This window comes from Perca flavescens, chromosome 20, assembly GCF_004354835.1.
Source record: "Perca flavescens isolate YP-PL-M2 chromosome 20, PFLA_1.0, whole genome shotgun sequence".
In the NCBI taxonomy this organism is placed as follows: domain Eukaryota; kingdom Metazoa; phylum Chordata; class Actinopteri; order Perciformes; family Percidae; genus Perca; species Perca flavescens.
Genome location: NC_041350.1, coordinates 22,468,363 through 22,478,645, shown reverse-complemented (window position 1 = coordinate 22,478,645; position 10,283 = coordinate 22,468,363). Strand labels below are relative to the sequence as shown.

Genomic DNA, 10,283 nt, shown 5'->3' with positions numbered 1-10,283 from the left:
TAGTACATGGTATTTTAAAAAGAGTATTCATGTTACTATGACTATGTGGTTAAGGAAACACTCCACTGCAATATGAAATACAACACTATAGATCAATACAGATGAAATGTGTAACAATGATCTGCTCTGCCATGTTATCTAGGCCACCGCCTCATGGGGTGACTGAAGTGTGACTGACTAGCAAATATACTAGTCACTACACACACACACACACACACACACACGTAATGATTGAAAATGAGTGCATGTCTCCGTCTCACTCTCAGGAAAAAATATCCATAATGTGATTCTCTGCAGGTATCTCCACTCCACAATCTACATTCACGTGCCTATTGGGACATGTTCAAGTGCCTCTGTGTGGTTGAAAGCTGTCATTACATGACAAGCTAAACAATAGCATTATACCATCGGGTGGAGTAGTGCTTACACTACCTCCTAAGTGGCCACAGGAACACAGGCATTTCTCAGAGAAGTCTCTGGGTTTGTGCCACAATGTAGCAACTGCACCTGCAATCCCACACTTTACTTTGACTGAACCTTTGTCTAATTGCAGATTATAGTATATATCATTTTGTAAGACTGAGTAGTTAGTTACAATGGGATGAAGTAATTAACTGAGAGCTTAAAAAAGTATTCAAGTTTTATCCCTTATCTGACTAAATAAACAAACATAATAATCCATGAGTCACACAAAGACTAAATGCTTAAGTGCTCCATGGTAACACTGTGTTATAAGTGTTGATTTGTAGATAGGTGTAGATTTACTCATTTAAGAATAATTAATATAGCGGATATATTCTGGATTGTGTTGCACTGTGAATTTTACTGTGCAGCAGTATTTGTCTGTAAATGTAGCTGACTCTAGTCCTATTTCGTACATTTTTTAACGTTTTTAATCTTTTTTTTACCTAAAATTGTAAGCGATCATCACACGTCTTTAAAGTTAACTTTAGAGCTGCTACGACTTCTCATCTTCCTCACTAGATGTAATGCTACACCTTCATCGTGCAACATGCTGATACTAAAGCATTCGAGCAGAGACTTTGCCCTTTGAAAGCTGCGTTATGCAGGTTCTTGAGCTAGTAAACAGATCACTCCCACACTAGTGATTCAGTACTAGTTTTTCTGCTGGAGACCCGAGCGGTGCGTTTTTGCAACATTTTTGTGAGACCAGACTAACTACTAACGGCTGTGCATAAAAATGCAGATCTTTCAACCCCTTCTGATCCTCACAAGTGCTAAACTGAGCAGGAGCAGTTTCACATTTTTAAACTCGATGAGCAATAATAGTTAACAGGTGTGGGGGAAAAAAATCTTAAAATCTAAGCTACATGATTTCGTCACGAATACGGACAACAATGCAATACCAGATATAGAATAAAAATTACATATGAAGGACATAGACATAGTTTTGCTTTCTCACACCATACCCATAAGTTAGTTTGTTGTGTTAGTATTGATCTGTAAGCTATTGCGTATGAACGTATTGTGGTTTATTGGTCTCAGGTATCCATATTTCCATGTTTTTGAGGCGGTTTAATTATGATTAATATTTCTTTTGAATCTTTTTTTGTCAGCAAATAGGTATCGTGCACCTTTGACACTTTACTGGGCTTTGCCTCTCTCACACCTGTGTGAATAGTAGTGTTGGGGCAGATATGCCCCGTTTTGCACTCTTAATGAGGTGAGAAGTTGAAATGGTTTTGATCTTGCACATTTAGCCAAGCTGCTGTTTAATATGCACCTAATTAACACATTTTATATTGGCGCTTTTGACTTTCACGCCAGTGAAATTTGTGGAAATTTGTGTTTTTGTACTCACGTATGAAGTGGCCTCGACAATGAAAGTCTATCTGCAAAAACCATTAAAACAACATTTGATTTAATGACCGTACACTAATGCAATGAAATTAGTGGATTAATTGATTTTAAATGGGTTTGATGGGGGCCAGATTTATCAAGTGATTGGGACAATGTGCTCATCGTGGTCACTTACAGTGGATTATCCTAGGAGGTCAAAGCTGGAGTTCTGCAGTTCACACTGAAAATATGAGATAATGCAAGTAAATAAGTATATAAATGTTTATTTCAAAACATGAGAATGATCATGATAAAATTCAATAATATGCTAATACAATTTTTTTATAAGGGGTAAATTTAAAAGTATTTGTTTAAATATCCAGTACCACAAGCTCTTTCTCGTCAAAGACCTAAAATATATATTTCTTCCTCATAGACACCATGGCATGTCAACACAACCACTTCACACCACAGCAAAGTTTGAAACGTTTAAATGTACATCAGTACCAAAGTTCTGTTTTAGTATGTATCACTGTCTGGGTCTCAGACCTGTGGGCCAGTGAAATTCCCAGCATCTCTTTAAAGTGTTCTTGCGCAAGATTGAGTATCACAATACTATTAGGTGACATCGCATTGTATAATGCTGAAGTGATTTCATAAAGGCCTTATTTGCCCAGGTCCTCTGCTGTTGCTTGAGAACAACCGCACAAAGTGCAGCTTCCGTCTGTCATATTTATTTTAGTGGTTTTATCGGAATGAAACATCAACCCATAAACTCTCCATTGTCCATAGCCGTGGGAAGCAGGGAGGCAGCTCCCTCTGCTGGTTGACTGAATAACTGAATGGGAGTCCCAACAGTCAACCTCTCAACTAGCCTGGTTGACACCAGACCCTTCTCAGTTGTAACTGAGAGTGGCAGAGCAAATCTCAAATTTGTCAGAAGTTCGTCAGGGTTTTCCCAGGCTACCTCTCAACCTCTCTTCGTCACTGACATGGGGCATGAAACTTACTTCACTTTGTTTTAGTAGAAGGCAAAACCGATTATGCTTTATCGGAGTGGAAACAGGGTGAAAGAGTAAATCTATTTGAATGATTAATAATGATTAAAAAAAAAGCATGTATCGGAGCTGATTCCCGATCTGCAGTGAGCTAGGGAATTGTAATCAGAGTGAATTCATGCGCAATACAATCACCGAGCACAAAATTGTTGCCAGAATTATGATACGTTCCTTCAGTTATTAATTCGGTGAACAAATTCATTCCAAATTGATGGCACTTGTTAACTGGCTAGAGCCACAAGTATATAAGCAGATATGTAACTGTTTGGAGCTGTTTGGGGATTTGGGTTGATAATTAAAACGTTCAGTTAAATGACTTTGAGATTTTAATTTTGTTCTGTAGTTTTGCAGGACTTTATACAAGCACAATAGATTGTTACATTATTACCAGTATTAACAGTCTGAAGGTGACCTAAAGAGCCACCATCTTTGAAATGATGCCACCAAGAAATCAAGTACAGCACTTTGGAAAATTAGTTTTGAACACTGACCATCAAATAACACTTATAACTCTGACCCATGTTGCTGCAGCTACTGATGGACACATTAAATGTAATGTAGTCTGGAAGTACTGTAATTGGATGGGTCAGCTGTGTTTCTGCCCAAAAAAACAATTCACCCTATACAGAGAAAGGGCGGGGATGTAAAGGGGTACTGCATTGATTTAGTATTCCACTCCCACAAAGTTGGGGGACAAACAAGAGTCCTGATATTTATGGGCCAAAAGTGGTAGAAATGCTAGATCCTACATTTCCCTATATTATCTTTTTATTGCACTTGATGTGGAGGTGGGTTAACCCAACTTAATTTACCCACCTTTATATTTAAGTTCTTGGAAAGCCATGTAGTGTCCAAATGTTTATTTGTCATTAGGGATTATTTTCTTAGACTTGAAGCTCATTTCAGAGCCACAGAAGACATTATGTATACTATTGTTTTCACAGGCTGAGTTATACCCTTCATGACTATTTATCATTACGTGTAACACTGGAGTTGCCCTTTAAAAAATACTGTAAGTGAAAACCTTGCGTTATGCCCATCATGACACAAGGTAACAATAAGGAAAACTATTTAAATGGTGTGGTAGCAGCCATAAAATGGGCTGGATGTGTGTATTTGGGTCTAAATGGCTTGAATCCATTTTACTGTTCCGTTAATGTGTATTTTCCTGCCTTAATATCCTTTTTTATGCAGAACCCATCAAATCACAGAGGACAATTACCATCTCAAAGTGTCTGTTTGGAAAGCGCTCCGTTTACAAAAAGACCTTTTTAGTTTGACACATTTTATGAGGGTGGGATTTTGCTACAAAAATATTCAAAAATGCGTTTTGTTTTTGACAAAGCTGTATTAGTGTTGTAGTTTTGATGGCGGGACAATACACACAACGATACAAGGTATCAACACACAAAAAGGCCTTTTATAAAGATTTCATGGGATCTTTTGGTACATTGATTTAGGGCTGTACCACTCTTTGTTCACAGTTTTCTTACTTTGTCATTCACATTTTTGGGAAATTATTACTTGAATTACTCAAAATATATTGTGTTTTTTGCGTCTTTATCTCGTGCTACTGGTACACGGATGTTGCTTCTGCATTTTCAAATAGTTCTGTTTGTTTTTTTTCAGATTTTTCTGTGCTCTTGTCGCTGATGTCTCTATGTGCTTGTAGGCCTCTGTGTAACATGCCTTATTTGCATTCAGGTGATAGTCTTGCGTTTGTCAGACAGCTGTGGTTCCTCGTGTGAACCCCAGGTCTTCTCAATAAGCACAGTGGTTTTAGCATTGCCAGATTACCCATATTCCCATGGCTAATCAGTTTTTCTGATCTGGTTCTTCTGAAAGTATACTGAGATTTGACTGAAATTATATTGGCTTTCATTCCAAAAGATTACATTGCTTATTTATGATTTCATGGAGAATATAATATAGACATTTTACAAGATCTTGAATTGCAGTTAATGTTTTTTTAGTTGTGATTTTAAGCGAGTGTGGAAATAATTCTAAGTGTGAAAATTATTAGGTTGCAGTAAGTAATGGTGTGAGTTAACATATACTGTCATTTTTTTAGCAAGCGTCCCCTAAACTTAACCCATTCCAACACAGTCCTCTTCCCACGGCTATGCAAGTACCAACTGTACTACTCCATCCGTGATCCTACACACCAGGAGCTTCAGAAAGACAATCAAGTCCCACTGCTTACACTTGATTGGTTGGCTTTTGTACTCTCCAAAGTGTTCAGAGTGCGTGATTGGTTAGCCATCTGTCTGTCCAAGCTAGAAGTGTTCCGTGATTGGACAGTTATGTTTCCAGCCCCTGGCTGGTTGACTCGACTTCGCTCCAAACTGGTGGAAGTGCGTGATTGGACAGTCCTTTCTCCTGTCAAAGTATTAACAGAGCGTAACTGGTTGGCTCTCCCTCTGTCCAAACTGTTCACTGTGTTTAATTGGCTGCTTCTCCCGTGCTCCAGAGTCCCAGGACCGCCTGATTGGTTAGCCCTCCCTGTTTGTTGATTATTCAGGGTTTGCAGTTGGCTGGTCCGGTCTCTTTCAGGGAGTTTGGGCTGAGTGGAGCTACTTCTGTCTGTGTTAATAGTTTGTATCCTCTGTCTGTCCCTTTCCCTCTCCAGACTGGTATCCCTGCGTACAAGTCCGCTCCTCTCTCTCTCCAGGCTGCTCTGGATCTCTGCTCTCCTGGCCAGAGCCTCTCTCAGCTGGGTGCGGAACGTCTCGATCTTCCCCTGCAGGTCGTGGAGCTCCCCCTCCCATAGGCTGGTCTGAGCGGCCCTGCTGCCCAGGGGAGAGAGCACCAAGCCTGTGGAAGCCAGTGAACAGACGGGGCCCCCGTTAGCATGGAGGCTAATCTGTGGAGGGGAGGTAAAACTGCCCAGCCCCCACCCTCCTAACCCGAGCCCAGGACGGCCGACCATACCAGGCCTGCCGCGCACTGAGGCGGTGTGTGTGCGCAGGCGGTAGCTGTGGAGGGTTTCCAGGTCAAAGTGCACGCGTTTCTCCTTGGGCTCATGGGATGGTGAGGAGTTGCAGGTGTCTCCAGCTGTCGTGGAAGCAGGGAGGGATGTGGGAGGAGATGGGGGAGGAGGCTGATGCTGTTTCCTGTGTAGGGTGCAGTTCTCTGAGATACAAGAGGAGGGGCTAGTGAAAGAGAGGAAGATCACAGCAAAGGGCATATATCCAGTGAGATACAGCGTACAGCAGTATACATGGATACATTTTTCTATAAGCAACCTGCAAACACAAAATATATATTGTTTGTATTATCAAGTGCGGACTAAGCAGTACTATCCGACTTAAATCATGTGAATATCACTTGCTTGTTTGGGTTATCTATAACTAAATAAAATATCTAATACAGGCTGTCACTGCGAGAAATCTCCTTCTTAACAAGTCACTTAGTCATCATGTTATGAAAGACAAAAGATAATCTGAAAGTGTGGCTATTTTAACCCGTTTCTAATACAAATTGACTTGTTTGAAAGAAATAGTTTGACATTTTGGGAGCTTATAAGCGGTCTTTCAGAGAGTTAGATGAGAAGCTCGATAACAGTCTGTACGAAATATTGAGCTGTCAGCAGCTGAGAACAGATTAAACAAACAAGATGTTGCATACAGATACAGCATAGTATCGCGATATTTTCCGTGGCAATACTGTATCGATACACAGACGCCAAGTATCGATCTTTTATTATTTATGTGTTGGTCAGTTTGTCTGCTTGACAATCCCATTTTGCAGCAATCAAATTGAAGTGAGATGAACAAACAGAGGAATGTATCTTTTTAGATAAAACAGATGTTGACAAAGTGTCCTTTTGAAATTGGGAAAAAAATAGAAGTTAAAGGAAAGATCATGAATTGCAATATATCGCACAATATTGCAATATGTCTAAAATCGCATAAATATCGTATCGTGACATCGTGATGATATGGTATCGTGAGGCCTCTGGTGATTCCCACCGCTAGTATTGATGTATTTGAACGGTCTTATTCTAGCTATTTCACATGGAAGGTGACAATCAAGTGTGTAGATGCAGATGAAGTCAGTTAGTGACTTCATTACTTTTGGTCGAGGTCTGTCAGCTCCTTTCCAACATCCTCATACGTGGTGTGCAGGGCTCGGTGGATTTTCTGCGAGTAGAGAAGAAAAGAGAACTACTGATTATTTATGTGAAATTTGTTAGCTCTGGAATTAATCAGGAGAGAACTGCCTAACATCCATTATTCTACCCAGTTGTACAGATCTGTGACAGATATTCTTCACAAATCCTGATGTGGTGCTCCGCTGAATGATTTAATCAAATAATTGTAAATTCAGTGAGAGACACAAGGTATCAGTTGCTTAAGCCCTTTTTGATTTGGGTATCCAAGTGCTTTGGTTAGACAGAAAAAAATAATTCAGGTAAGGTGCTTTAATTCTTCCTGATATATACACGTCTGAAGATATCTGAGGAAGAGGGATACTTTCACTCTTGGTTGGGATTATCTCGAGGGACTAACTCAGACGTCATCCTCTCAGATAACTGAGCTGGGTTGTGATGAATGCTAAAGGCTGTCTGGGAGTGGTTGCCCTTTAAGAGGGATGCAGCAAACAAATGTGAGCAGTCTCTAGTTTGTATCCATTATTCACTCAACAATATTGCTACAGGCACCTCATTTGGTAATGGCTAGACTTTCATATAAAACAAAAAAGAAAAGAAAACAAGATGTGACCTTTAAATCCCCAATTTGTGTTTCCTGTGGTGTGCATCGTCATAAAGGCACCAATTCTCTAACAGTCTTATTGCAAAAACAAGCTTCTACTGATCTCTTTCAGTCATTTTCTTTGTATCCCTTTCTTTACAAAGTAACATTTGAATAGCGTTTAAAACGAAGCATATTTTTAAAAGTAAAGAGTAAAACATGATAAAAGACAAGAGTTTGAATGAAAAGGTACATTTAATGATCGGTGAAAGCTGTTTATAAATCAATTGTCTCGGAAAAGAAAGAAAAAAAATGTGAATAAACACTGCCAATAGGAACAGTTTAATAACTTTTGACTTAATTAACTAATTAATTTAAAATATTTAAGTAACTTTATAGAGCACAATTTAATAATGAATTAGTTAATTAACAAAGTCCTTAATTAGCAATACATTTAGTTAAAACTGTTTAAATGAAATCTGTCCTATAAATCACAATAGTGTTCAGTTTTAAGGGAAATATGAGCCACATTCTTGACTGTTATTATGAGTTTCCAACAGTAGAGGGCGTAGGTAACCTGCGTTATAGGCGTTAACTCCAGGGGGTAAGGACTCTCACCAACAGCAGTATGCTGCCGTGTGTGTGTGTGTGTGTGTGTGTGTGTGTGTGTGTGTGTGAGAGAGTGACTTTTCTCATATGCGTGTGCTCATACACATATGAGTAATGTGAAGATTACAGTTGGTCTTTGTGCATCTTTTCTGTGTGAGAGCGTGCGCATGTATCCGTACAGGATGCATCGACTCACCTGGCTGGTGTGCAGCCAGTACTGCAGTGTGTGCGTGCGCCGGAGGCGAGGGATGACCAGGTGATAGAAGGTGTGTTCACCTGCCAAGGTCAGCAAGGCTCCACCCACCCCCATACACAGCAGCACAAACAGGCCGGAAAAATGCTGGATCCCCATCTGTAGAGTCTGAGGGGGCGAAGGCAGAGAGAGAGAGAGAGAGAGAGAGAGAGAGAGAGAGAGAGAGAGAGAGAGAGAGAGAGAGAGAGTTGGGGAGTGACACAGATTAGTCAAGACTTAAGCCGACACAGAGGAAAATATAGAGATTGATGATTTGTATTTACATAATTACCATTTAGGCCACTTTTGTGAGTATGCAATTGATATTCTGCTGTTGTCTGTGTTAAGTTTGTCTGTGTAAGCCCATATGAATAGAAACAAAGTAAAGAGGGCGACAGCGTAAAAGACATGTTTGGAAAGAAAAGGATGTGGAGAAAAGAAAAGCATAAAGAGTTGAGGGGGAAGCAAAACTAAGAGTAATATAAAGGAACAGGAGTTAAAAGGGAGATGGCAAAAAGAGATGGTTAATTTAAGAGCAGTTTGTTCCCATTTGGTGCGCCCGCATCTCCCCCCTGACATAATGTCTATCTCTTAGGAGGCTTTCATGGCCCTGGAGGAAGTGGAAGAGACAGCGGCGAGCTTTTCCAATACTCTCTAATCATGTTTCCTTCACCCGGCTCATTTCTGCATTGCCTTCGATGGCAATTAGCCCCATGCTGACTCGACAAATTCATCAGCGACAACACTGACCTCCTTTTGCTCCCAATCCATGGGGCAAGATCATGCTAACGCCCACATTGTTTGAAAGTACTCTTTGGGCTTCAAATGGGACAAATGGTAATAACGTCCCGATGCTGGTCGCAGTTGAGGGTTTTTATTCTCCATTTTACTGAAGAAACCTGTGACTGTGTTTATTTGTTTATTTGTTTATTTAAAAGGATCCCCATTAGCCGCCGCCGAGACGACAGCTAGTCTTCCTGGGGTCCAAACAATACATACAAAACGTATGTGAGTAATTACAATCACAATTACTCACAAAAATATCATATATTAATACACATAAAAAATAACAATACAAAAAGTACTGATTAGAATAATAGTAAAATAATACAAAACAACATAGCACGTTATACAACAACTCTCAGCCAATCCAGACAATATTATGATGTTGAATACAAATATAGTCTTAGTCTTTTTTTTAAAACCAGTTTTTCCCTTGATATCCCGAACCCCAACTGGAAGATTGTTCCAAAACACAATTGACCTATAAAACACGGTCCTCTTCATAGAGTCAGATTTAGGTAGGGGTAAAGAAATCTGTCGACTATTCGCCCCTCTTGTGTAATGTGAGTGCATATCTGAATAGTAAATTATATAGTCATAAAGAAATTTTGGAATCCGAGTGTTAATAATTCTATGAAAATATCCTAACATATTAGCAGATAGTCTGTGCTTGACCACCAGCCAAGCAAGACGTTCATGCATTTCTGCAACACTAGTTCTCAAAGAACAACCAAGGACCAGTCTAGCAGCCTTATTTTGAGCCACTTGTAATTTTTAAATGACTGCATGATGCAGCAGACCATACAACAGAACAATAATCCAAATGACACAAAACCAATGTACAAACAACACGACTAAACAACCGTGAATTTAAAAATTGTGCACATTTACGCATTACTGCAACAGCTCTGCCCATTTTAGCAACAACTTTGCTGATGTGATCAGACCATGACAATGTAGAATCGAGCCAAAGTCCAAGAAGCTTCACCTTTTTCACTTGCTGTACATTTTGACCATTAACTTGTATATTAATTTTAGGATTGTCAGATAATCTATACTTAGAACCAAATATTATACTCATAGTTTTTTGAAAGATTTAGTACAAGC

General features: G+C 39.6%; 1 protein-coding gene across 1 annotated transcript in view; it reads right to left on the bottom strand.

Annotated features, from left to right (window-relative positions):
- Window positions 1-2,138: 2,138 nt before the first annotated feature.
- The window catches only part of grin3ba (glutamate receptor, ionotropic, N-methyl-D-aspartate 3Ba), a 69,100-nt gene continuing 60,955 nt past the window's right edge, over window positions 2,139-10,283 (bottom strand). Inside the window, exons 9-11 of the mRNA XM_028566378.1 lie at window positions 8,358-8,522; window positions 6,933-7,000; window positions 2,139-6,010 (exon numbers count right to left, since the gene is read on the bottom strand). Coding sequence (XP_028422179.1) covers window positions 5,044-6,010; window positions 6,933-7,000; window positions 8,358-8,522 — 1,200 coding nt within the window. The 3' untranslated portion in view covers window positions 2,139-5,043. The remainder of the gene's footprint in view (window positions 6,011-6,932; window positions 7,001-8,357; window positions 8,523-10,283) is intronic.